The 27,171-nt window shown below is 44.8% G+C and overlaps 1 protein-coding gene across 1 annotated transcript; it reads right to left on the bottom strand.

Annotated features, from left to right (window-relative positions):
• Window positions 1–68: 68 nt before the first annotated feature.
• On the bottom strand, window positions 69–23,695 carry AARS1 (alanyl-tRNA synthetase 1). Its single transcript, XM_047078746.1, has 21 exons — window positions 23,647–23,695; window positions 20,546–20,710; window positions 16,470–16,658; window positions 15,977–16,122; window positions 13,565–13,756; window positions 12,874–13,018; window positions 12,366–12,511; window positions 11,635–11,743; window positions 11,329–11,479; window positions 10,253–10,377; window positions 9,677–9,821; window positions 8,719–8,897; window positions 7,490–7,603; window positions 5,842–6,048; window positions 5,131–5,315; window positions 3,246–3,354; window positions 2,422–2,535; window positions 1,702–1,821; window positions 1,500–1,586; window positions 983–1,096; window positions 69–594 (listed from the first exon to the last, which is right to left on the bottom strand). The coding sequence occupies exons 2-21, from the start codon at window positions 20,687–20,689 to the stop codon at window positions 409–411; spliced, it is 2,907 nt and encodes a 968-aa protein (XP_046934702.1). The 5' UTR covers window positions 20,690–20,710; window positions 23,647–23,695; the 3' UTR covers window positions 69–408.
• Window positions 23,696–27,171: the final 3,476 nt, after the last annotated feature.

Below are 27,171 nucleotides of genomic sequence, written 5' to 3'. Positions count from 1 at the left end.
ATAGATACCCAAGGAGCCACAGGCTGTTACACAGGGGGAGGTGGGGGTTAAGAGATCACATGGCATCATCAAGTATTGCACATGGTCCTTTTATTCTCTGCAGCAAAAATGATTCCTCCCTGTAGACCCACAACCTCAGGCCTACAAAGAACTCTACCTACAGACACGAGCATGACAATGATAAATAGCAATCCCGGGGTAGTGGTTTTACACAGATGGCGCTGGTGTGTAGGGCTCAGGGGAGAAACATAACGTGGGCACTGAGTCACGGGCCAGCTCCCAGGTGAGTTCCAGTTAGTGCTGGGTTAGGAGGACAGATTCACATGTCCTCGTGGCAGATGGAGAGCTGGCTGGACGGATGCATCGGGTGAGGGAAGGATGCTTCCCAGTGGAAGCTGCCCCTACCACTCAGTTCTTCACATCTCCCAGGCGGAGCTGGGCAAAGGAAGTGGCCAGTTGCAATGCCTCCTGCAGGCAGCCCACATTCTTGCCTGTGGCCTGAGCAGACACATCTTTGCCACCACCTTTGCCATCCATCAGGCCTGACACCTGCTGTACCCACTCGCTGGCTTTCAGGCCCCTGTTGGCTGCATTCTGGAAGACAAAAAGGAAAAGTGGGAGTCAGGACAGAGGATGAGACTGAGGGAGACATGGAGAAGGGACAAAAATAAAAAGGATGGGGGAGCCACAGACACCCACTCCCACCTGCCTGGGTGCTGCTACCGATGGAGACCAGCCCGCAGCCAGGATGAGGCACGCAGAGCGCAAAGCCGGGTATCAGCACAGTTACACACAGCCCCTAGGACAAGGCCTGAGGGTAGCGGTGCTGGAGGAGGTGACAAACAGGTGGCCAGGAGAATGGCCTTTTCTAACTGGTTGCACCCACACACAAGGGTCTTGGCAAACAACTCTAAGAAGCAAGCTTCCTCAGAAAAGCTACCAATACCACGACAAACAGCACAGGGCTGCAGGGTGTGCTGACCTGGGGGACTTGACACAAGCACGTGATCTTGCCAGCTTCATTATCCACGGTGAAGAGCATGGCAGATGTCTGAGGGGAATGTGTCTTGAAGAGCTTCAAGGCTTCATTCAGGGCCTGTGGGGAAACCTGCTGTCAGGCCGTGGCCTCAGGAAGGGGAGCCACGCTCTCCACAGGGCAGCGAGCCTGTGGAGGTCAGTTTTCAGAGCACCCCCGACTGCTACCCCCTCTAAGAGCAGGTGCTAGTCCCAGGAGACTCACGGAGAAGGCCCCAAGAACAAGGCCCTGCCCACATCTCTGGCTCTGAGGTTTGCCTTCCATCTCAGGAGCTGTAGCTCCACAGCCACCAGGTCTCTCCATGGCTCAGCCTAACCTCAATCCCAGAGAGCAGGCTGTCAGACAACCACTCCACTCAGAGCCACAAAGCTCAGACTCCAGCCACCAGAGGGCTGAGGCCCCAAGAAGAGACAAGTAGTGGACAGGCACAGGGCAGCACGTGCAGTCCCAGCCCCTGCGTTGCCTTGGCTGAGGCGCCGTTCTCCATCTCCAAGATGACAAGGGGTTGGTTGGGGTTGCTGTCAATGAGCTGCTTTGTCTTCTCCAACACCTGTAAGGAAGTCCAGAAGAGAGGCCTGAGGTCAAAGGCCCAGACAGCGGTCTGCACAGTCTTTGCTGGGTGAATCCTCCTGGCTCCCTTCAGCCACCAGCACTGTGGGACTCACTCGCTTCTGGACATCGGCTTTGCTAGCCCGGTCCAGGTCATCCATGATCTTCTTCAGGGATTTGAGATTCTCCCGGAATTCGTCCTTCTGCCACTGGGGGATGACTACGGTGGCCAGGGCCTGGAACGAGAACCAGAACACCACTGGGACCTGGACCACTAGGATGTGAGGCCCAAGTCCATCTCACCCTTCTGTCTTTCAACACCAAAGTCTTCCCTGACTACTATCCAGGAAGAGAGTGAAAACAAAAAACAAAAAGGTATCCACTGGCCTTAAGACCAGTCACTTTATGAGCAACTACGGCAGATGTAACAAGTAGGGCAAGAGAGAAAGAGGCAGATAAGGAGGGCTGGGACCCCCTATAAGCGCTGGTCCCTACCAAGCAGTGAATACAGCCTATAATGGGCTCACAGGAAGCCCCCACCTATTAACAGACATGAGGAGACCTGGAAATAGTGGATACCCACTCCCCCAACTCCCTCAACACTGCTGCCCACTCATGCTTGGAACGGGCTCTGCCATCGGCAATGGGGGCAGCAAGCAGATGCCAGGGGTCCACAGGCTAGGATCCATGGAGTCCCCTTTGTAAGGCTGCCAGATAACAGCAGTCAGTTCAAAGGGCCACTGGAACCAGGATCTGAGAGTTCTTCAGGGAGTGTGTGATTTATCTGGGCTAGCACTTGGCACTGAGCAGGGCCTGAGGAGGGAGGCCGCACCTACCTCACCAAGGTCAGCGATCTCCCTCTGCACATCCTTATTTGGCGCAGTCTGGGCCTTCACTTTGGCCTCCATGACAGAGAGAGATTTCTTCAAGCTCTCCGCCTTCCTGAGGGCCTGCACAGAGACAATCAGAGTTGTAAACTCCCAGTCAGGTAACTTTCAGCTTCACTCTTGTCTGGAAACAACTGTGGCAACTGATGGCAGGCTATGGAACATCACATCCCCAGGACACCAGAAGTTTCTTGTCCTCCAAGGAGCATGTGTTGGCAGCCTTGTACCCCAGAAAAGAGCACCCTCCTCACCGGTCTGACCAGCAGAAAGGCTGCACTAACTCAGGCTCAGGAGATAAACAAGAACTCCTGAGTTAGGAGGGCTTCTCACCCCAATGAAATGATCAATCCTCAAGCTTCAGCACACATCAGGCACCAGCTACAGCCCCACCCCCAGGGCCACTATCCCCGTACACAGTGCATCTCAAACTAGGCACGTACCCTTAGGGAGATGGCAGGAAGTGGCTGGGGGCACTGGAAGCCACAGCAAAATCATGGTTTACCCTTCTAGACACAGATATGCTATGGAGCAAATAGCAGAATTTACATATATTTTTAAAGATCAAACACAACATAGCTAGGAAGTCTCGTGTGGTGGTGGCTTTCTTCTGCCAGATAGGAGTAACCAGAGGACATTTGGGGGGTAGCATTGTACTTCCAATTCTGAATGCAGCAGCTACAAAACCAGCTACCTAATTCACAGACTGGGCTCTTCCTACCTTGTAGGCCACGAACCAGCCACGAATAAGCCATGAACCAGCCTGATGTGCTCACCTTCTGGGCTTCCGCACCTGTGACGGCAACAATCCTCCGGATGCCCTTGGCAATAGCTTCTTCACTCACAATCACAAAAGCTCCTGCGTGACTCGAATTCTGCAGGTGCCTGAATGGCAGAACATAAAGTCCGTGGTGACAAAAAAGCCCATGCACCCCGGTCCTTACCACATCTGCCCTTGGTGAGGACCTGAGGTCTTTGAGGTCCCAGGGAACCTCCCTTGAGGGGACAGTGGGAAGAGGCCCTTCAAGTTGACTTCAGGGTATGGCTCAGACAGGAAGCCCAGGAAAGTCTGGGGCTAAGAGCACTCTGACACTGAGCAAAACACCACCTTTCTGAGCTTCAGTTTTCTCATGTATAAAATGGGGATAATTCTGGGGCTCCTGGGTGGCTCAGTCGGTTAAACGTCCAACTTCAGCTCAGGTCATGATCTCACAGTTCGTGAGTTCAAGCCCCACACCGGGCTCTCTGCTGTCCGCACAGAGCCCGCTTCAAGTCCTGTCTTCCTCTCTCTCTGCTCTTCCCCTCCTGTGCTCTTTCTCTCTCAAAAATAAATAAACATTTTTTTAAAAATACATTAAGTAAAACGGGGGATAATTCTCCCTCAAAGGACTACAATGAAAATCAAAGGAAATCAAACAAAAGTGCTTTGTAATCCCTAACACCCAACACAATGCTACTGCTGGCAGGCTCTACATTCATTATTTTTGGTCCTCTTTGGAACACAAACTATATTCTTCAATCCCTGCCACTAGCTGAGAATATTGGAGGATTACCTTTAAAATCTCAGAGAGAATGCGAGGCAGGGAGGGACAGAGAGGGAGACACAGAATCTGAAGCAGCTCCAGGCTCTGAGCTATCAGCACAGAGCCCTATGCAGGGCTTGAACTCACAAACCGTGATATCATGACCTAAGCCGAAGCTGGACGCTTAACCGACTGAGCCATCCAGGTGCCACCCACCCCTCCGACCCTGCCGTAAATAGGTTTTATTCCCCAATTGCTCAGAGAACTTCAAACTCTGAGCTCATGAACTTTCAGTCATTCTGAGAGAGTGGTATAAAGGCTTTGCACGCAGTTTTCTGTGCTCCAAAGAATGTCTAAGGAGGCATTAAAGCAGAGTGGGACTCATCTGAAAGCCTGATTCAGCTGGGCAGAGGAGGGCCAGGAATGTGGTGCCCCAAATCCCTACCCCTTCCTCCATACGCTTACCTGTTCCCTACCTGCCTGAGGCTAGCAGGAGGCCCGGGATGGGCTCCATCATGACCTTAAGAATGTTCTTCTCAACAAGATTCCTGTGCAAGCAGGAGCTTCCCAGGCCACCACACCATCCCAAAATGACCCCAAGGGCTACAGAGGACTCCAAGTTGGAACAAACAAGTGGCTCTCCCAAGCCAACCTGAGCTGGGTGTGCTGCAGAGCCTGACTCAGGGGCCCTGAGACAATGGGGTTAACCCCCAGATGCTGCTCAAGCTGGCCAAGGAAGCTAAGTGAAGGCCCAGCGGTGGAGAAGAGCTAGGACCAGCTGGGGAACGTAGTGACCGCTCCATGGCCTTTCTGAATCCTGAATTCATAGGCCGCATTGTCAGGATCAGCCCAGGACACAAGAGCAAGCAACTGTAAGTGTTAAGATAATGCTTTTTCCCAGCCTAGGAAGAATATTTCATCACAAACCCAGCAAATGTCAACATCAGACACCAAGGGGTTTGACGGGGGCACAAGATACTAAGGTTCTTGGGAGTGCTGTTTGGCAAGTACATTTCTGAGAACTTCATGCCAACCTTAGAAAAATAAGAGTGGGTCTAGCCTATTACCCACATCCTCCAAGGGTAGCACCAAATTAACCAAAAGTGAGTCCATCCACTGCTCCCCCTGATGTACTCACGTTCCCCCACAGAACTCAACAGAAGTGAGTGAGCCAGCAGGACCAGAGGGGTCATCCAACAGCTCGGACACTGGGACCCCAATGGAGACGACTCGCACAGGGTCAGGATAGGTTTCATCAAACACAGCCCGCAGGCCCTGGATGGCTTTAGCTGCTGCCAGGGGACAATCCTGGGTGTAGACAGGCTGCCATGGAAAGAAGACAGAAAAAAGCTGGGAAAAGATCTTCTCTGGAGGTGCAGCAGGCAGGGGCAGGGAAAGTGTGGCCTTGTGGTCTTGCAGGCAAGATTCTGGGAGTCTAATCCTGGCTCTACCCATCACGTGCCCTGAGCCTGCTGATACAAGGCACTACATGTAAAGTCAAGGGGATCAAAATGGGAATTTCCAGTTATTTTGCTCAACTGTGAACCAAATCTTACGTGGATGCACTACATATGAAGGAGACAAAACCAGAAGAGCTCTGATTGTCCCAAGGAGGGGGTGGAGCAAAAACCTCCCTCTGCCCCCTCCCCAGGGGCCCTAAGGCTGCTCTGCAGGATACCACTACTGCCCCTACACCCAGTGTGGCTGACAATCACTGCTTCAAACAAATGTGCATGCTTGGCAGGGTATGTACAATAGAGGAAGGGCATCTGTACTGCTGAGAAGGTTCCACGGAAGGAAAGTGAGGGAAGAAGCAAGGCTCACGACCCAAGAGCTTACACACACCTACCTTGGCTGCCTCAATCATCCCGTTAGCAATCTCTTCAGCCTCCTTGATCTGCTGGGTGGACATGGCTCCTTTGGCAGTGAAGTCAAACCGAAGGCGGTCAGGAGCAACCAGGGAGCCTCTCTGGTCAGCTTCCCCGAGCACAGAGCGCAGGGCGAAGTTCAGGATGTGAGTAGCTGTGTGGTTGCTCATGATGGGCCTCCGTCGGGGCTGTGAAGGGCAGAGGCAGCTGGTGGAGAGGTGTGCTAGTCATACCTGCTCTCTGCTTCCCGACTACTCGAATTTTTAGGTGGACACATGGCTGCCCAGAATAAGAGCTACATTTCCCAGCCTCCCTTGCAGTTAATTGTGGCCATATGAATAAATTCCGGTCAGTGGGTTGTAAGCAGGTATGATGCACACCCTTAAAGGGAAGGAACATGCCCTCCCCTTGCTCTTTCCCACTGTCTAGAACAAGAGTTGGTAAATTACGGCCTGTGGGTCAAATCTAGCCTGTTGTTCATTTTTACAAATAGGTTTACTGGAACAGAGCCACTCCCATGTGGTTACATATTGTCTCTGGTGCTTTTATGCTACAATATTGTAAGTATATAGTTGTGATTGAGACCATATGGGCTCACAAAACCCAAATTACTTACTATCTGGAACCTTACACAAAAAGTTTGCCAACTCCTAGCCTAGAAATGGATCTGATGGCTACCTTCTTGGACTATGAAATCAAGAGCAACATCCCAGGAATGATGAGAGACAAACAAGCAAGGAATAGCTGGGCTCCATGATTTTGTGGGGCGGAGCCTCTATATCAGCTTGGACTTTGAGGTGAGAAACACATTTCTATCTTGTTTTAATCTACTGTTATTTTGGAGCTCTGTCACACAAACAAAACCTATTTCCTAATTAATACAGAATTTCAGGATCCTGAAGAAGTATTTGAGGTTAATCTGGAGAAAGGCAATCCATGAAACAAATCTGTAAGTCAACTAATATCACTGTCATCTGGGGTGCCTGGCTGGCTCAGTCAGAAGAGCATTCGACTTTTGATCTGAGTTGGACGTTCGAGCCCCACGCTGGGTACAGAGGTTACTTAAAATAAATATATAAAATTAAAATAAATAAAATCAGGGGTGCCTGGGTGATTCAACTGAGCCTCTGACTCTTGATTTCAGCTCAGATCATGATCCTCAGGTCATGGGATCAAGCTCCACAATGGGCTCTACAGTGAGCATGGAGGCCGCTTAAGATTCTCTCTCTCCCCGTCTGTCCATCTCCCCTGCTCACACTGCTCTCCCTCTCTGTCTCTAAAATAAGAAATAAATAAAATAAAAATCACTGTCACCTGACTTGGGAACATACACATTTAATAACTTGCTGCTGCACCCGTCATAAAATATACTCCTGTACCCGATTTATAATAATCTACTTACAATTTCACTTAGGAGTAACAATAATGATAGACCAATTTAAAGCAAAAGGAGATGAATACTTTTCATAATGTGTATCAAATCACCATTAAAGTGATGTACACTTTAATATCTTAGAATTTTGTATGTCAACTGTACCTCAATAAAGCTGAAATTTAAATTAAAAAAAAAAAAAAAAAGGAACAGGATTACTAATCAGGTCTAGTGCCAACTAGCATAACACAACTCACCTCATCAATAAACAGCCGGACCTGGTCCCCCACTCTCAGGCTGCCGTAGATGGTCCCGATGTGCAGCACATACCCTCCTCGCACCTGAGCATTCTTCACTGTAAACTCTGTTTTCTAAAAGCAGTCCAGGAGACCAGTAAGTAAATAAATCCAAATCTTATATATTTTTATATATAGTACATGCTATACACACATTCTCGAAGACGCTCCTTACTAGTGTGTATATACCATTATACACATGTTGCACCATTAATACCGTTGTACTTATTGTACATATACACATGCGCTATTATTATACGCCAAAAACTAATAAGGAGAAACCTCATTAAAGTGGAGCCAGGGAGCTAGGATCAGGAGCAGTAATCAATTTCAGAAAGAACTGTCAATTACAGACCCAACTGGGCATCCTCAACAGGAAAGAACCATCAATTACAGGCCCTAACAAGCAAAGATGCACACTGCATCTCCTGCAAGAAATCAACTCCCCTGCAACTCTGCCAGTGAGAAACCATCAACACGCCAAATTTGTGATTTTCTCTCATGGACTTTCCTTTAAACAACCGCTTCCAACTTCTTCCTCCTTCTTGTCTATAAAATATCAGTTCCTCTTTGTTTGTTGGACTTGCCTATGGTTTTGCCACAGCTTGCATGTCCCAAGTTGCCATTCTCTGCTATTCCCCAATAAACTCACTTTTCCTGGTAAAATAATGGTTTTGTTTTTAAGGTTTAACAATACTTATATTTACCATTAAATATACAGACCACTTTATATATGTGCATATATATGCATACATATTCACAGATACATAGACGTTCCCTTTAGGAGCATCTTAGAGAATTTAAAGCCATCATAAGGAACTTCAAGCCCATGAGACTAGGAAACTCATCCAAGATCACAGAGTCTGCACTGGCAGAGCTAGATGCCAAGGTTTCTGCAAGATGTCTGCCCTCTTCTTATTCACGAGGAAAGCTGGGAGGACCCAGTATCAACGAAGCAGCCTAATTGCAGGGATCCTGCTAAGAGGGGACCTAATGGCAATGAGGTCAGTGGTACGAGAGGCAGCTGCCTCAGCTTCAGAGACACTGACAACGGACTGCAACTCAAAGACTGGTCAGGTCTGCTCCGCAATGCCAGGATTATGAGGAGCCAGAAAAGCAACACTGCGTCCAGGCCCAGCCCTCTGTTGGGATTCCCCTTTCTGGCTGACAAGGAAGAACTGCTTGCTCACATCTTCGCTGCTGTCCTCAACCTTCACCAGGTAGCCTTCATCATAGATCTGCCCTCCTTGCTCAGCATAGAAACAGGTCTTGTCCAGCACCACTCCACACTCCTGGCCCGTGGACACTTCTTCCACGAACATCTTATCCCTGCGCAGAGCCATCACTGTAGCCACTGCACTCTCAAATGCTGCACAGAAAGGGGAAAACAGGGTCAATGACTTCATTCACATGCTCTTAGCTGGCTTTTGCTCGATTCTATTTCTCAAGCTCTCCTTAAGTCCTAAGTGTCTAATTTTATTTTACATGCAAGCCCATTAGACTCCACAAAAGGGCTTCACACCAGGGAATGTAACACTCAGTAGGGTGACCCACTGTCACAGGGAATAGGTAACTGGGACTGAGGAGTTCCCAGGTAAAACTTTGATAGTTCTGGTCACTCTAACTCTGAGCTACTGAGCAGAAACCTAGCAAGTCTGGTAAGTATTTAGGAGTAGTAATAAGTCCCCTACTCCCAAGGTCAATTCACAAAAAATGTATTCATTTTGTGGGCTTGCCTGGATACATTTAGGTATCTCTGCTGGAGCAAAAAAGAGGAACTATGCATTACCTGTTTATTTCTTTTGATTTCTTAACTTTAGAATGCCACTGTCCTGATGCAAAATTCAACAGCCACTGAAGGCTGTATCAGTGGCCATTTCCTGGTTTTCTGCAGGGTGTTACAATTAGGGGAAACTGGGTACAGGGGACAAGGACTGTCCCTGTAAATGTTTTCACAACTCCCTATGAATCTATAATTATTCCAAAATAAAGAGAAAATTAATCGCCAAGGGACTCTAGTATAAAATCACAGAGCAGGACTACACAGCATGACAGGAGAGGCCACAATAGATATCCTCGGTTCCTAATCTGGATGGAGACCTCTCTCAAAAGCTACCCGAGGTAAGCACAGTAAGCAGAGTAACATACCATAGCTCCCACTGGAATCCGAATGGTAATTATACTTCGGGGAATCATCTGTTGCTTCCAGACCCTTCTCCCTGAGCTCTTCAATAGCATAAATGTCCAGCATAATGAGATCTTCCGCACCAGCTCCCTTGCCCTGTGATTTCAGCTACCAGTATGAGAAAGAGACAGAAGTTACCTTAATGTGGAAAAAAAGAATTCTGAAGGACTCAAAAATCGCTAAACTATGCTCAATATAAAGCTCCAGAAGAGAGTTTTTCAATCTCGGCACTACCGACACTTGGAGCCAGGGAATTCTTTGCTCTGGGGGGCTGTCCACTGTACGATGTTGAGCGGCATCCCTGATCTCTACCCACCTGACACTGGTACCATCCCACCCTCAGTTGCAAAAACCAAAAACTGTCTTCATACATCACTACCAAATAGCCCCCTGGGCTGGAGAGCCCCTACTTGACACGCAGTGGTCTTGGGAAAAACAGACTTTCAAAAGACTTTAATGGAAGGAACCCTTGTTTGCTTTGCAGCCAAGTCCTGCCTTGTTTCGTGCTGGGTTTTCTGCTCACTCCCCAAGTTCTTTACCTGGGCCAGTTTCCTCTCCTCTTCAAATCCATCCATATCTACCACCAGGCCCTTCTCTTCAGCAATCAGTCCAGTGAGATCCACTGGAAAGCCATAGGTGTCATAGAGGAGCCACGCAGTGTCCCCTGCACAACACAAAAGAATTGTGTAAGAATGATGCAGACAGAGGCACCTGGGTAGCTCAGTTGATTCAGCGTCCAACTCTTCATTTCGGCTCAGGTCTTGATCTCGAGCTTTGTGAGTTTAAGCCCGGAGTCATGCTCTGTGCTAACAGCATGGAGCCAGCTTGGGATTCTCTGTCTCCCTCTCTCTCTAACCCCTCCCCTGTGGATGAGTGCACACGCATGTGTTCTTTCTCTCTCAAATAACTAAACATAAAAAAAATAAAAAGAAAAAAAAACGACATAGCCTCTTCCTTTTCATCCCAAGCCCTTCTCAAAGGATGCTGGCAGTGACAGAAGAATTGGAGACAAGGCAAGTTAGTATTGGTTCTGTGCACTTGTCAGAAAATCCATCAAATCTTTCAGAATTGACCTGGAGGAACCACAAGAGGTCTCCTAGTAAAAGTTCTGTTTCTTAATCTGAACACAAGTGTATTCAGTTTGTGGAAATTCATCAGGCTTTCCCCTTGTCCATTACACTGAAATAAAAAGTGAAAAAAATAAAGTTTTTTTTAATTAATTTTCCAGTCTAGTAAAACACAAAGCAAGTTGCAAAACAGTATATACCATATGTTCCCATTTTTGCTGGAAAACACACACCCCCCTACATACGTTTGTATGCGAACAGATAAAAGCTCTGAATAGTTATACAACTCTTAAGAATCGTTACTTCTGAAAAATGAGTTTAGGAAAAAGAATCCTCATTTTTTACTTCTGTGTTCTTTAAATACTTTGCCACAATAACATAATACTTTTACAATTTTACTGTAAACACCATTTTATACCAAAAGCAGCGTTATCAAGCTATCCACAGCCCTTGGAGACACAGACTCCACTGTCATTTGTGAAAAAGGGCTTGCCTCTTCTGGAAAGATGAACCAGGCTGGATGAAAAAAGGAACAAACTGGTCCTTACCAGGAATGGTTTTACAGTCTCCCAGGCTCTGAATTTTCCTGTCCAAGATACGACGCCCTCTGCTAAGAGTCTTGAGAAATTGCACTTCCTCTTCATTAATGATGTCCTTCACCATATCTGGGTCCTTCTTTAGCTCAGGAAATGCATCCCCCTGGAAAAGAGGAAACAGAGATGTGGGCACAAGAAAGACAGAGACCATTCTATGACCCCCCCTAAAAACTCTCATTAGCAGTATATGATTTCTCACCCCATCCCTCTAAGCTGTGTGCATTAGGAGAAAAGAGGTAAGCAGGGAGATATACCTACCAAGGACTGGACAACAACATCTACTAATGTGGCAAAGAAACCCCTGCTGGCGTTGAGTTTCTCGTGGGAATATCGAACAGCCCGGCGGAGAATTCGTCTCAACACATACCTGTAAGAGGCAGAAACCCATCTCCTCTAGACAACCTTCCCAGCTAAGCATTTTGTAATGGAGCTTTTGGAATTCTATCCAAAGCAACATGACCAGCTTTTTGTCTTTCTTTTCCAGAGACTTTGTTTTATTCTAAGACTGCTTCTTTTATGTGCCAAGGTCATTAACACAGTCCAGCAGAAAACTCAGGAATATACCCACAAATATGCATTAAGGGTGACCTGGGGTAACCCCAGTTTGTTTTTCTACCACATTCTGCTGACCCAGAAATGGAGGCAAGTACAACCCAGATGGCTGATGCCCACAATTCCAAGTCCTCCCTGTCAATAATAAAGCTGTCCAGGGCCAATCAATACCTACCCCATCCCACCCTGCCAATATCCTATCAGACAGCCTGAAATACAATCTTGACCACATCTTGTACTTAGCACCAAAGATTTAATATAGTGGCAACTCTGTAATGTTGAGCCGGAGCTCTCTTAATCCATAAAAAACATAAAGGGACCCCTCCAACTACCGAAATGACAAAGAAAACAATAATAAAGTACGGCTTTCAGTTTCATAGGGAGTCATCAAACTCACAGTGGCAGTCCTAACCCTGTCACATGTGTAATTCACTCACCCCCGCCCTGTGTTGTCAGGTCGACCACCATCCGCCAGTGCCACGGTGATGGTCCGGGCGTGGTCAGCCAGGACCCGATAGGCCATATCGATCCCATCGGCATCATCAGCACCAACCTTCCCAGTGTATGGCCGGGCACCTGTGCCCTACAGGTAAAAACCAGGAGGCAGCTCATTAGGAAGCAGCGCTTCTGGCACTGCCTTGAGCCAGAAGGTTCTGAGGACACTGAGTGGGCATTAAGAAAAAGGCTGGCCCTCTTGCCAGACTTTATAACACCAAGAAAGGTGACAGCAGGGGTAAAGAGCCTCCAGCCAGGCCCCTGCACTCAACAAACTACACCACCTGGTGTTTAGAGCCTCAGGTGATTAATGATTAAGTTGGCAGGTGGTCACAGGGACCCTTAGCTGGTAAAGCACATGATTATTTTATCTCTGGCAGTACTGCTAACTGTCCAGCCTAACAGTCCAGCCTCCGGGGAAGTTTGCAATGTTTGCGATAGGACCAGTACCTTCTGAATGGCCTCAAAGTAAGGAACAAAAAGGTCAGTGTCATAGTTGGACATCTTATTTTGCAGCACAGACACCAGTCGCTCCAGGCCCATCCCCGTGTCAATGCTTTTCTTGGGAAGAGGTTTCAAAATGCCATCGGTTTCCCTGCACGATCCAGAGAAAAAGGAAGTTGAAACAAGCACTCTGGGGTGTCACCCCTCCCTGCTGGCTAAAACTCATTTACAGAAAGCACAGATTGCAGGCTGGGACTATTTGCCACTTTCCTCTGCCTGGTTTGGTGGGAGGAGGGGAGTAGAGGGAAAAAGGGAAGAAGTAATCAGGGGTCTATTACAGAGTAAGGTGAGCTTCAAGGAAATGAGCTTTAACACAGCAGTGCAAATTACCACAAAAAATGACATTACAGGAATAGTCAGTCCTTAAGCAGGTACTATGTGGAATAAAACTAGTTTATAAAAGATTAGATCTCTGCTCTGTCTCAGAGATCAGAGGAAAAACCTGAGAAATAAAATCTAAATAAATAAATAAAGTCATCAGGCTCTCCTGATGCCTTTAGTGCCTGCTTTAGCTCCACTCCACTGTCCCCAAAGACGAGGATGAGAAGACAGCCTTGTGCTCCAAGTTCCTCTTTCTCTATTTGGCTTGAGGAAAGGTGCTGCTATTAGCAGATACAGTCCAGGACCCCAAGGCCACCTGTTATACTGGATGAACACAAGGTTCCAAATCTCCAGCACATTGGGGTCATCTTGGTTGACGAGGTGTGCAGCATCCCGACCACCAATCCGGTCATAGTGGATCTCACTGCACGGACCACAGGGGCCTGTGTCACCCATCTCCCAGAAGTTATCCTTCATGTTGCCAGGCAGGATTTTGGAGTCATCCAGCCTGTGCAGAGTGGTGAAGACAAACACAGTTACAACCAATGACAAGGATTCTGCCCAGACTTGCACCCACCATCAAAAGACCTTACGCGTTTCTATTAAAAAAAAAAAAAAAAAAAAAAAAAAAAAAAAAGGCCCACTCTTTGGCAATTACTAAGGCTGAGCCTGAAGATGCAGAACATGACTCTTCTCAAGAGTGACTACAATAGAATACAAAATACACATAGGCTGCCATCATAACCACATAAAAATAAGCAGAGGTATGGATAAAGCATAGAAAGGAACACATAAAAATGAAAACATCCATGCTGAATATGATCAGAATTTAAGCAAATCTTTTCTTTGCAAATGTTCCTTTGTTTTAAAAACTGAAATGACTTTCCTGTATGACAGTTACTATAAGCATGAAAACACCGGGGCGCCTGGGTGGCTCAGTCAGTTAAGCGTCCGACTTCGGCTCAGGTCATGATCTCATGGTTTGTGGGTTTGAGACCCACATCGGGTTCTGTGCTGACAGCTCAGAGCCTGGAGTCTGCTTCGGATTCTGTGTCTCCCTCTCTCTCTCTGCCCCTTCCCTGGCCGTGCTCTGTCTCTCTCTCAAAAATAAATAATAAACATTAAAAAATTAAAAAAAAAAAAAAACACATTAAAACCCTGCTGAGAAAACAAAACAAAAAACCCTGCTGAGTATTTCAAGCCATTTCTCTAGGCCCCAACGTAGTCAAGTCTTTCACCCTAAGATGATACCGAAAGAATTTAATAAGATCAAAATATTTCTAAAATATTGGACTCCACTGAGAGCCGCTAGATAACAGTGCACTCAAAAGAGATTGTGCTTGCAGGGGTGCCTGGGTGGCTCAGTTCGTTAAGCGTCCGACTCTTGATCTCAGCTCAGGTCATGATCTCAGGGTCGTGAGTTCAAGCCCTGCACTGGTCTCTGCACTGGGCATGAAGCCTCCTTAAAAAAAAAAAAAAAAAAAAAAAAAAATGACTGTGCTTGCTTGACAAACAGAGTCTGGACATACACAAGCCAAGCAAAACAGGACTCCAAAGTCAAGAGTAGTATGTAAGGTTCCCATGCATTACTGCCCAAAATGTCCCAAGTACACTTAGAACATAGTGTCTAACCAAGTAGGGATTTCAGACCAAGTACCAGGGGAAGCTGGGTTGGAATAACATACGTAGAGTAAAAGTAATTAGTTAATAAATGACAGAATGAATGAAACAGAGAAGTGGCACTAGTTAAGCGTGGTAAAAAGCTATGCCTCTTTTTTAAGACTTAAAGTAAAAGAATAAAAAAATGAGACAAAGACATAGGCATGCCAGCTATCTACAGGAGGTATGTCACCCCATTTTCAGATTCCTCTTGATGCTGCACTTCATAAGTCCTATTAAGTTCGAAGCATAGAATACATACTGCTCATCTGTCGCATCAACTTTCATGCTCCATGATTTTTCTTTAGAATTATATTACATTAAAGGGGGAAAAAAAAAATAAAACAACCCAGGCACCTGGGTGGCTCAATCAGTTAAGTGTCTGACTTCAGCTCAGGTCATGATCTCACAGGTCATGAGTTCGAGCCTCACATAAGGCTCCAAGCTGATGGTTCAGAGCCTGCTTGGGATTCTTTCTCTCTCCCTCCCTCTCTCTGCCCCTTCTGTGCTCTCTCTCTCAAAACCAATAAATAAACTTAAAACAAACAAACTTCCTTTGTCCTCGATCTGTTTGAGTCCATTCCATTTCCATAAGAAATAACATGTTTCATATGAAGAAAACCAGTGTGTTGAAGAAAACACACACATATACACAGGGTGACAGAAATACAAAAAAATGCCTGGAAGACTATATACATGGGGCATCAAACTATTAACACTGATTAATCTTAAGGATCTTCTATTTCCTATTTTTCACATTTCTATGTACTGTAGTGTGAATTTTTACAACATATGCACTATATGCACAATTTCTAAAAATATATAAAAAGCAAAACAATGAGAGACTTATATATACAGGCTTTGAACACTGGAATGATCAAGTAAATCTAGTAAGAAGCGATGAATGCACCAAAGGAGAATTGCTCCCAGTCACTCCCCACTCCCCCTCAAATTGCACAGCCCAAAACTGGAAAAGGCAATGCACTCCAAGACCTAAGACCCGTCTCTGGCACTGAGTCAGGAATCACTTTATTCCTCCACACCCTCAACATGTGAGATGCATTCCTACCCCAAGTTTTGCCAGATCTGTTTGCACTCCAGGTCTGGTTCTAAGCCGGCAGCTTCATCCCCACCAAAGTAAGTAACGTAAAGTCTTTCAACTGGAATGCCAAACTCTTGGGTGAGAAGCTCCAGAGCCATCTTACACGCCAATTCCTACAAAATAACAAAAAGAAGTATGTGTCATGTGGCCAAACCAAAATCCATTTAATATGAGTAGGGAAAGTCCAGATCCTTAGGAACACAAATATAAAACTACAACACCTTCACTGTAAACACAGCCAAATTCTGGATCAATTTATAGGAGACATCCAAATGTAAATTGAAATCAAATGATAGGCACTGCTTCCAGGAAGTCTTAGTATTAATAAATGCCCTTCACTCCTGAATCCCCTGGATAATGATACTTCATATCTTAAAACAAGCAAAATTAGAACCAATTTCCTTCAGTGGAAATGACCATTTTACTCAAAACCCCAAACTGATCTCCTTTTTGAGCTTACCTTGAAATAATCTCCAAAAGACCAGGAGCCCAACATCTCAAAGAAGGTGTGATGATAGACATCCTTGCCCACATCATCGAGATCATTGTGTTTGCCCCCAGCCCGGATGCATTTCTGGGTATTGGCAGCTCTGCTCAGCTTTGCCATCGGGTGAGATGGGTCAATAGTGTTCAGAAAGATGGGTTTGAACTAAAAAAAAAAAGGGGAACATTTCAACCTTTAAGGAGCTGCAGCTCTATCAGGCTGGCAGGAAGAAACCACACATGAACTGTTCAGCTTGTAATTTAATTAGCCTGGAACAGGGAAAATTCTGAGGCAGGTGGCCTGACAGGGCTGCGATAGAGGCAGCTGATCTTGAAGCAGCTTGTCCCTGTCCTAGTTCTCTAACGGTCCCAACCACTGCCAGTAACACCACCTGCACAAGGGAAAGGCCTTCTGGATGTGTGATAACAGCCAGAGGCTGATGTAGGGAAACCCGTGCTTCCTCACAAGTCTCTGGTGGTCAGGACTTACATCTTTCTGGAAGAACTTATTCTAAAAGTGATGTGCTGGGGGTGTTGGGCTGGCTTAGTTGGTAGAGTGAGCGACTCTTCATCTTCCCCGTTCAAGCCCCACATTGGGCATACAGCTTACTTTAAAAAAAAAAGTCAGCGAGCCTGTGTGGCTCAGTTGGTTGAGCATCGGACTCTTGATTTCAGCTCAGGTCACAATCCCAGGGTCATGGGGTGGGACTGAGACCTGCATCAGGCTGCACACTAAGCGTGGAGCCTGCTTAAGATTCTCTCTCTCTCCCTCTGCCCCTCTCCTTCTCTCTCTCTAAAATAACATTGAATAAAAAGAAAAAAGAAGAAAAATAGAAGAGTACAAAGTGATGTGCTGGCTCAATAGTAAAGGTGATAAGGGAGAAAAAAATGGAGACCTATTAAGGGAGTAAAATCAGCACATTTAATGAATGACTGGATGTTCAGACATAAGATATTATTTGCCCTTAATATTTATCAAGTTACAATTTGATGTATCATTGTTATGTGACTTAGTTTTATTTTCCCACTAGACCTGTCCAATTTGGTAACCACTAGTCACTTGTTACTTGTAAACTTACATTAATTAAAATGAAATAATTAGGAACTAATTAGAATTTTTAAAAACAAAAAAAATCTGTTCTTCGGTCACACTAACTCAATAATCATGCATGGGGGCGCCTGGATGGCTCAGTCGGAGGAACATGCAACTCCTGATATTAGGGTTGTAAGTTCGAGTCCCACGCTGGGTGTAGAGATTACTCTTAAAAATAAATAAATTAATTAAAAATCTAAACAAATAATCATGTATGACTAGTGGCTACCATATTGGGCAGCCCAAATATAGAACATTACTATCACTGCAGAAAATTCCATTAGACAGTTCTGAACTAGACCATGAACTCCTTTTTTTTTTTTTAATGTTTATTTATTTTTGAGAGACAGAGCATGAGTGGGGGAAGGGCAGAGAGAGAGGGAGACAAAGAATCCGAAGCAGGCTCCAGGCTCTGAGCTGTCAGCGCAGGGCCCAACACAGGGCTTAAACTCATCATCTGTGAGATCGTGACCTGAGCTGAAGTCAGACACTTAGACTGAGCCACCCAGGTGCTCCCAGACCATGAACTTCTTAAAAACAATAACTATTATTAGTTATCTTTGTATATCCAGCACCCAGTCTAGTACCTGAAAAAGGGAAGATGTATAATAAATACTGTTTCTAAATATTATAAAGAAAAAAAGAAGCAAAACAACCATTAAGATATCTCTGATTAAGAGACAGTACAGCACAAAAGTTAAGCAAATGACTACCTAGGCTCAAATCCACACTCCAGCACATACCAGCTATGTCAGCTTGGGCTATTTACTTGAGCTGTGAGTGCTTCAGTACAGAGTGAGGATCAAATTAGTCAACATACATAAAAGACACAGATCAGTGCCTGGCATATAGTAAGTGCTACAAAGAGGGGAATAATTACTGTTATTCATAGAACATTTAGAAACACTGAACTCTCATGGTTCTTCTCCCAAGTATAGTCAGCACATGTGGGAGAAGACAAAACCCATGCCTAGGAATGCCTGAGTAGAAAAGAACCTCTCCAGTGTTCCAGAAAACCAATCACCTTGCAAGTCCACATAAAATCAGTGCCCCCATCCCAAGTGTATACAAAAGATTTACACATATAATTGAAAACCTGTATAATTTCATAGTTAACGTTATACAAGATGGAAAATGTTCCCATTGCCTCTAATTTTCCATGCCAGGAAAGAGACCAGAAAGAAAAGAAAATGTCAACTTATCCTTTACCCAGGGTGAGACACATTCTAAGGGCCAGTGGGTACACTGCGTTAAGCAGGGCTCCAAAAGAACCACCAAAGGAAAACCCTGAGAGCACTATCTAACCTGAATCCACTTCCATAATCAGCCTGGTAAACAGTTTTCAACATCACAATAAAGCTTTCAAATTATCTTTTACATTTTATAGTTCAATTGCCCCAAACATAAACCCTACTAATAGTTTCTTCAGCAGTGGATCTAAACTGGCATCAGTGGCAGCAGCTTCAAGAAAGAGTTTTTAAAAAATCAGTAAAGCTGAATGGTTCAGAATGGGAATGAATGCAAAGCTTTGAAAGAATCCTGAAGAACTCATTAAAAAAAAAAAAACAACAACAAGGATAATGGAGGATTGAAGGAGAATGACAATAGCTGAGTTAAAAAGTCTCTTCAGAGCTCAGCAAGATTAACCTAACCAACGACTAATAAAACCCAGCTTTTTCCTTAGCAGAAAATAAAAGCAAGACTTTACAGACTAGGGGCGCCTGGCTGGCTCAGTCCGTAAAGCATGTGATTCTTGATCTCGGGGTCAGGAGATCAAGTCCCATGTTGGGCATTGAGCTTACTTAAAAATATAAATAAAGTGAGGGCGTCTCAGTGGCTCAGTCAGTTGAGACTTCAACTCTTGATTTTGGCTCAAGTCATGGTCTCACAGTCATGAGATTGAGCCCAGAGTTAGGGCTTAAGATTCTCTCTCTCCTTCTCCCTCTGCCCCTCCCCTTGCATGCATGTGCTCTCTCTTTGTAAAAATATAAAATAAATAGGGGTGCCTGGGTGGCTCAGTCTATTAAGGGTCCAACTCTTGGTTTGGGTTAAGCTCATGATCTCACGGTATTTGAGTTCAAGCCGCACACTGGGCTCTATGCTCACGGCATGGAGCCCGCATGGGATTCTCTCTCTCCCTCTCTTTCTCTCTCTCTCTGCCCCTCTCCCTCTGGCTCTCTGTCTCGCTCAAAAATAAACATTTTGGGGCGCCTGGGTGGCGCAGTCGGTTGAGCGTCCGACTTCAGCCAGGTCACGATCTCGCGGTCCGTGAGTTCGAGCCCCGCGTCAGGCTCTGGGCTGATGGCTCAGAGCCTGGAGCCTGTTTCTGATTCTGTGTCTCCCTCTCTCTCTGCCCCTCCCCCGTTCATGCTCTGTCTCTCTCTGTCCCAAAAATAAAAATAAATAAATAAATAAATAAATAAATAAATAAATAAAAATAAACATTTATTTTTTTATTTTATTTATTTTTATTTTTTCAATGTATGAAATTTATTGTCAAATTGGTTTCTATACAACACCCAGTGCTCATCCCAAAAGGTGCCCTCCTCAATACCCATCACCCACCCTCCTCTCCCTCCCACCCCCCATCAACCATCAGTTTGTTTTCAGTTTTTAAGAGTCTCTTATGCTTTGGCTCTCTCCCACTCTAACTTTTTTTTTTTTTTTTTTAACAAACATTTAAAAAATAAATAAAAAACAGGGGCGCCTGGGTGGCTCAGTCTGTTAAGCATCCAACTTCGGCTCAGGTCATAATCTCGCAGTTCATGGGTTCAAGCCCCACTTCAGGCTCTGTGCTGACAGCTCACAGCCTGCATCTTGTTTCAGATTCTGTCTCTCCCTCTCTCTGCCCCTCCCTTGCTTGCGCTCTGTCTCTTGAAAATAAACAACTGTTAATAAAAATAAAAATAAAAAATAAAAGTAAATAAATAAACTGTTACGAAAAAGCAAAAAACCCTTACCTGGTTCATGCCTGCATTGGCAAAGAGCAAAGTGGGATCGTCCAATGGGATGGTGGCAGATGAGTGAACATAGGTGTGCTCGTTTCTCTTAAAGAAATCTATAAATCGTTGCCGTATTTCACTTGCTGTTAGAGTTGAGTCCATCTTGAAACTAACCCTATAGAACTAACCAAAGAAAAAATAAAGGAAAATTAGGAGAAATGAAACTAAGAGATAAGCAGACATTACACAAGATTCCTGGCTTCTCAGGCCAAGTCAAAGCAGGACACCGGTAAGCTGCTTGATCCTACCGGTAAGCTGTTTGATCCTAAAACCTCTATGTTGTAACATCCAAGGCTAAAATCATCATCGAAACAAAATTTGCTGCAGCAGCAGGCAACAGGCCCACGTGTTCTTCCTTTCTGTGCCAACCTCAAAAGGTTCAATATACCAACACGTCAAGTAGAGCATGAGTGCTTTCTTCACGTATTCATTTACACCAAACGTCTGCCATGGCCTAGGCCAGGAATTAGGAAATCAGAATAAAAACGTCATGGTTTATGGTCCAGCAGAGCAGCTCACTGGGGTTGGGGGAATGGTCAAGAGACCTGGTTCCAGTCCTAGCTTCAAGTCCTTAAGGGAGTTACTTTACCTCACCAACAAAAAACGGGGTCCATATGAGATGAACTCTAAGGATCCTTCCAGCTCTGTTCATCTACATGCCTAGAATCGTGCAAAATCCTATTATCCCTAAAGCCAGGGTCTCTGGGTTTGGCCTGACCATCTTGGGGAGGCTGGTGGCAACACAGTGGACCTGGGGATGGGCCTGGCTACACCTGGGACCGCCTGCAAGTAGGACTATACCTACCCCCACCTAGCCTAAGCACCCCCAGCACAACTGGTAGATTGCGACCTTCCCACCTATTAGATTCCTAGGGAGTGAGGAAGGTGCAGCCACACTGAGGAAGTGGAGCTCAGAGCCAGTGGAAAAAGAAAGGGAATCAGAAGAGAAACTGGGAAATAGAACAACTTTACAATTTCAAAACTCTTTCACATCTATTATGATTTTTCTGAGAGGCAGGTTAGGGAAAAGTGACAGCCCTTAGTGGAGGGTACCAATCACTGGCATAGTGCTGTAGGGCCATGCAGCACTGGGCATCTGGAAAAAAATGGGAACCATCTCACTGACATTAGCTAATTCTCTAGGATTCAAGACCCAACTCTAATCTTAAATAAGTCACTTTATCACAACTCGTTTCCTTTTTTGTAAAAAAGTAGCATCTACTCTGCCTACTCCACCCAGGTATCGTGACACTCAAAAGCCATCCTATATTTGGGAAGCAATTTGTACACTGGAAAGCCCTATAGGAATATGGATGCTATTACTTTAAGTCACTTAGTACAAAGGCCTTTCTTCCTTCGTATAAGGATGATAAAAAATAAAGACATACAAGGTGAACAAGAGACTGTGACTCAGATTTATGCATAAACACAATTTCAACTGATTTATTCACAACTGAATCAACTCATTACTCAAACAAAAGCCCTTTGGGCAAAAAGATGGTGAAACACTGGCTGAAAGAGGCAAAGAGCTGAATAAAACGCCCATAGATAAGGATTTTTATGTCCATGCTGAGAGTCAAGGCTAGGGTTTTTAGAAACTCTATCACACCATATTCTTCCTCGTCCCTCCTCATCACGGCTCTCACTGAATTGTAATGGTGGCAAACATGAACGTACAGTGCCAATTCTGATTGAGCAACAGCACAATTTCAGAATGTTCATTGCTCCTTCTCTAAATGGGCTACCTGAGGTAAATAAACTGAATTACAAAGGACACATAAATTTTCCATTTTGCTCACTCATTCAACCTACATAAATGCACACTGTGCTGGGAATCGAGAAGAATGACTCTCTGCCCTCAACAGGGAGACAGTCACATACAGAAATAACTGCAAAATGATGTAAGGATCCAATATATTGACAATAAGCTCTATGGAGGCTGAGACTACTAAAAAAAAAAAAAAAAAAAGCTGTGTCACCATCACAAATTTATTTATTCAGTATAAATATACTAGAAGGCTGTATGAGATACAGAGGTAGCAAAAAGGATGGTCCTCAGATTCCACTTCCAAACAGGGCTGTACAGGTCTTGAGTACCTTAAATCACACTGGCCCTTGGTTGAGGCTCCAGCCACAGGACCTTTCAATGTGCTCTTTATGTCTACCCTACTCCTCTTTCCATTTTCCTACTTGTTTCCTCATTTTTGACATATCAATTGCAGAGACTTATTTAAGAAAGTCTTCTCCTTGACCAGATTCTCCTTATTTTATTCTGGTAGCTCCAGGTGTCTTCCTTCATAACTTCCACATGCATTGGACTGCTTGTTTCATGTCCATGTCCCCAACGGGCTGCAAGTTTCACCTCTGTGAGAATCATGACTGATTTTTGCTCACCAAAGGGGTATATCCTCAACATCTAGTACAATGGTTGCTAAATAAGTACTTCAGGATTAGGTATAATCCTTTAGCAGCAAACTGTTAGTGAACTTAAAGCACACCGGGAAATGCAGACTCCAACAAAGTAATAGCTGAATATGATGGGGCATAGAAAGTGCTTCCAGGTGAACCAGAACCAGGATCAGCTACTTAGCTAATTTTAAGAAATTAGGAAATGGCTCACAAGAGGCATTCCAACCATCCAGAACACCCTCACTACCACCCCCAAATCCTCGCCCGCCCCTAGGGGATTAAAACCGGGGGACATAAAAAACCTCAGCTTTGGGCGGGTAGTCAATGGCAACCGTGATCCTCCCAAGGTCCTGGTCCTCGGCAAGGCCACCCGAGGCCACTCCACCCTCGGCGCTCCAGGGGTCTACAAGAGGCCTTTCCCCCGCTGCGCTGTAGCCAGGCGGCTGCCCGCACCGACTCCAGCTCAGGCTCCGGTTCCAGAGGCCTCGCGAGGCCTGGCCCAGAGACCCGCTAGGGCAACTGAGCTCTCAGGCCTCAGGACCCAGCCGCTCTCGCGGCGCCTCAGAACTGTCCGAGGTCCGTCTGCTTCCCTCAAAGGTCGTCGCCCCTAACTCCTCCCTCAGAGCCCACCACCCAGAGCTCGCGGTTACCTGTTCCTGCAGAGGAGCAGCTACACCCGCCCGGAGACACGCCGGACCGCAACCCGCACGGCCCTGCCCAATCAGAGCGCGCCCATGGAGAGTGCCCCGCCATGGCTTACCTACGCGGGACATTTATTGGTCAGTCATCATGCCAATCAACCCGAGCACGAATCAGCTTATTAGTCGGGTTCCAGGAAGGCGGCTCTAAATCGGCTGATGCAATGGCGGGGAAAGAAGGGAATGGAGTACGTCACGTGACTGGTTTCTGGAGGCCGACATTTTCGTTTGCAAAGTCCTCATAGTTGACTTGGTTAATAAGGGTAACGGGCGACATGTTTGGTAGAGGTCACAGCTTTTGCTGTACAGTTCTGTTGTGTTCATTTTAGTCGCAGAATGGTTTCAGACTTAAAAGATTCTGATTTGTTGTGCTCATGGTTACACTTGTCTTTGTCAGACCTTCTTGGATTTGGTGTGAAAGATTCAGTACTTGAAGAGGGACGATTGAGTTGGTATCTGGTCCTCAATTTGCCTTTGAAAAATAATAGTAAATATTTATATGTGAAGCATTGTATTTCACACAGATTGTTCCACTTGATTTTTCAACTACATATGAGGCAGGTCAACTGGCATCCGTCTTTACAGATGAGGTAACTGCCTTGCCCAAGTTTGCTCAGAAGAGTAACTTACAGAACTATGATCCAAACCCACATGTGTTTAACTCTTTCTTTTCTTTTCTTCTTTTTTTTAATAAGCTCTATGCCCAGTGTAGGGCCTGAGCCAGCCAGGTGCCCCTAAAGTCCATACTCAAACCACTACACTATTACCTCCATCAACTCATACATCCAAACACATGAGTATAAATAAAGTTGTGCTGCTGGTCTGGTCTTAACTGGGTTAAAGATATTGCAGAAATATTTTACTTTTATATGTAAAAGAGCATTCTATACAAAAAGAAGGTCAAGCTCAAAAGCCAGTAAAAAAAAAAAATCACTTGAATTAACTTCCCAGTTCACAGTGATTCATTAATCATCATCCTACTTATTTACATTTGTTGAGCGTTTAGGATGCAACCGGCACTGATCTAAACTTTTGATCTGATCTTCACAACAACCTTACAAGGAGTTACTAATATTACCTGCTTTTAAAACCTGAAGACACTGGGGCGCCTGGGTGGCGCAGTCGGTTAAACGTCCGACTTCAGCCAGGTCACGATCTTGCGGTCCGTGAGTTCGAGCCCTGCATCAGGCTCTGGGCTGATGGCTCAGAGCCTGGAGCCTGTTTCAGATTCTGTGTCTCCCTCTCTCTCTGCCCCTCGCCCGTTCATGCTCTGTCTCTCTCTGTCCCAAAAATAAATAAACGTTAAAAAAACTTAAAAAAAAAAAAAAAACCTGAAGACACCGAGACACTCAAAGATTAAGACAGCTAAGAGCAATTTTTTTCTGATGCAAATTGGCTCTGATGCAAAATAGCATATTTAGCCTAAACAATCTGAGAAATAGGTCAGACTTGTGTGCCACCACAATTAAAATGGAAAGCCAAAATTGTGCACATTATACTTTCAAAATAAAAGTAATATTGGTTGTAGTCTCAATAACTTCACTATGTTGCCAGAGTTGTCACTATTAAGATAGTGTTAGGATGTCCTTGGAACCACAGTAGAGGGGACGGCCATCTTGCCAGCGCAACCCAACGAAAAGCCCCTAGGAGCGTGCCAGAACGAATTGGAGGTCAACCAATCACCGAGCGACAGCACGACCTGACGCGAAAAAGGCCCACCCGGGCCTAAACCCAGAACCGCTGCAGCTTAAAAACCCCACCCCACCACACTTGGGGGTGACTTCCCTGACTCCTCTCTCTCTCTCTCTCCCTGAGTCACAGAACCTCACCCTAGACCTTAGTTCCCAAATAAAGCCTTTGCTAAATTTTTTAGCCTCTGACTCCTATCTTTACCCTGCCTTACACCTGACCCTAACAGATAGCACCTTCACTAGTGAAAGAATTAAAGACATATATACTTTTTAAGTTTATATTTATATATATAGTATATATATAAGTATATATTTATATATATTATCTATTTTGAGATAGAGCAACAGTGAGAGGGGGAGGGACAGAGAGAGGGAAAATCCCAAGCAGGCTCCAAGCTAACAGCACAAGGCTTCAACTCACAAACTATGAGATCTTGACCTGCGCTGAAACCAAGAGTTGGAAGCTTAACCAGGTGGCCCTAGAGACATTTTTTTTTTTAATTTATTTTCATTCACCCAACAACTGGGTCAATACACATGAAGAGAAATAATTGAGGCCCAAAAGTCAGATTGTTCTGAACATTCTACTTGAATTATTCAGCTAATTATCCAGTTCTCTATGATATTTTCCTCTTTTAATGTCAACCATGTACTAGAAGGAAAGCTATCTCAAAACAACATCCAAATTGTGTATTTTAAGAAATCTTTTATTCTGGGCTGAGCAAATAGGCCTGCAGGTAAGAATAAGTACTACACACACTCTGCAGTAGAACACTGGTTGACCCTCTTGGGACATGACAAAGCTAACAGAGCTCAAGAGAGTACAACTAAAATACTTCATTTTGGAAATATATAGTCCTAGATTCTAATTCTCCCATAGCACCTAAAATATTTTATCATCGGGGCGCCTGGGTACCTCAGCTGGTTGACCTTCCGACTTCGGCTCAGGTCATGATCTCACGGTTTGTGGATTCGAGCCCCACATCGGGCTCTGTGCTGACAGCTGGGAGCCTGGAGCCTGCTTTGGATTCTGTGTCTCCCTCTCTCTCTCTCTCTCTCTCTCCCCCTCCCCCATTTGTGCTCTCTCTCTCTCAAAAATAAAGTGTAATATATATTAATATATATTTATATTTTTATATATTTATTTAATATATATTTATTTATATATATTATATAATATATATTTATTTATATATTATATAATTATATATTATATATTATATTATATATTATATATTGTATATATATTATATTATATATAATTTATAGATACTTATATAATATATATTTATATTATTTATATATAATATATATTAACATATATATAATCTATAACAACGGATTTAGATTTTTCATTTATTTACTATCAGGACAAATGGGAATGACTGAACAGTTTTCAAAGTGTAAGTTGTTAAGGAATCACCTGGTATCTTAAAATGCAGATCCTGATTTAGTAGGTCTAGGAGTGAGGCCCGAGATTCTGAATACTAAAGGGCTCCCATAGACGCTGATATCTACACTGCTGCAGGGAGATCACACTTGCAGTGGCAAGGACATAAACGAGAGAAAGAGCTTCTTCACCTATTCAGACATAAAGATTTAAAAGTTTGATCTATGTGGGGGATGGGCATTCCTCATCTAATTCTTCACCAAATGAAGGTCTGTTATGCATTAGTCCCTGAAGGTCAACATTAAGGAAAGCAGACACTGCCCTGCACTCGTGGAGTTTCCAGCCTAGCGAAGGAAGGAGCTGGATATTCAGCAAAAAAAATGACAAAGTTCAATA

Source organism: Lynx rufus, unplaced genomic scaffold, assembly GCF_022079265.1.
Source record: "Lynx rufus isolate CCGP_SWC_20201006 ecotype Redwood Valley unplaced genomic scaffold, mLynRuf1.p SCAF_16, whole genome shotgun sequence".
NCBI lineage: Eukaryota > Metazoa > Chordata > Mammalia > Carnivora > Felidae > Lynx > Lynx rufus.
Note: the sequence above shows the minus strand (reverse complement) of the source record. Positions and strands in the feature narration are given on the sequence as shown.

Coding starts and splice junctions, on each gene's coding strand:
- AARS1 (XM_047078746.1), bottom strand. CDS start 20,689: ATGGACTCAACTCTAACAGCAAGTGAAATACGGCAACGATTTATAGAT. Junction 11,480..11,634: donor ATGTTGTTGTCCAGTCCTTG/GTAGGTATATCT, acceptor CCTCTTTTCCAG/GGGGATGCATTTCCTGAGCT. Junction 9,822..10,252: donor AGGAGAGGAAACTGGCCCAG/GTAAAGAACTTG, acceptor TCATACTGGTAG/CTGAAATCACAGGGCAAGGG.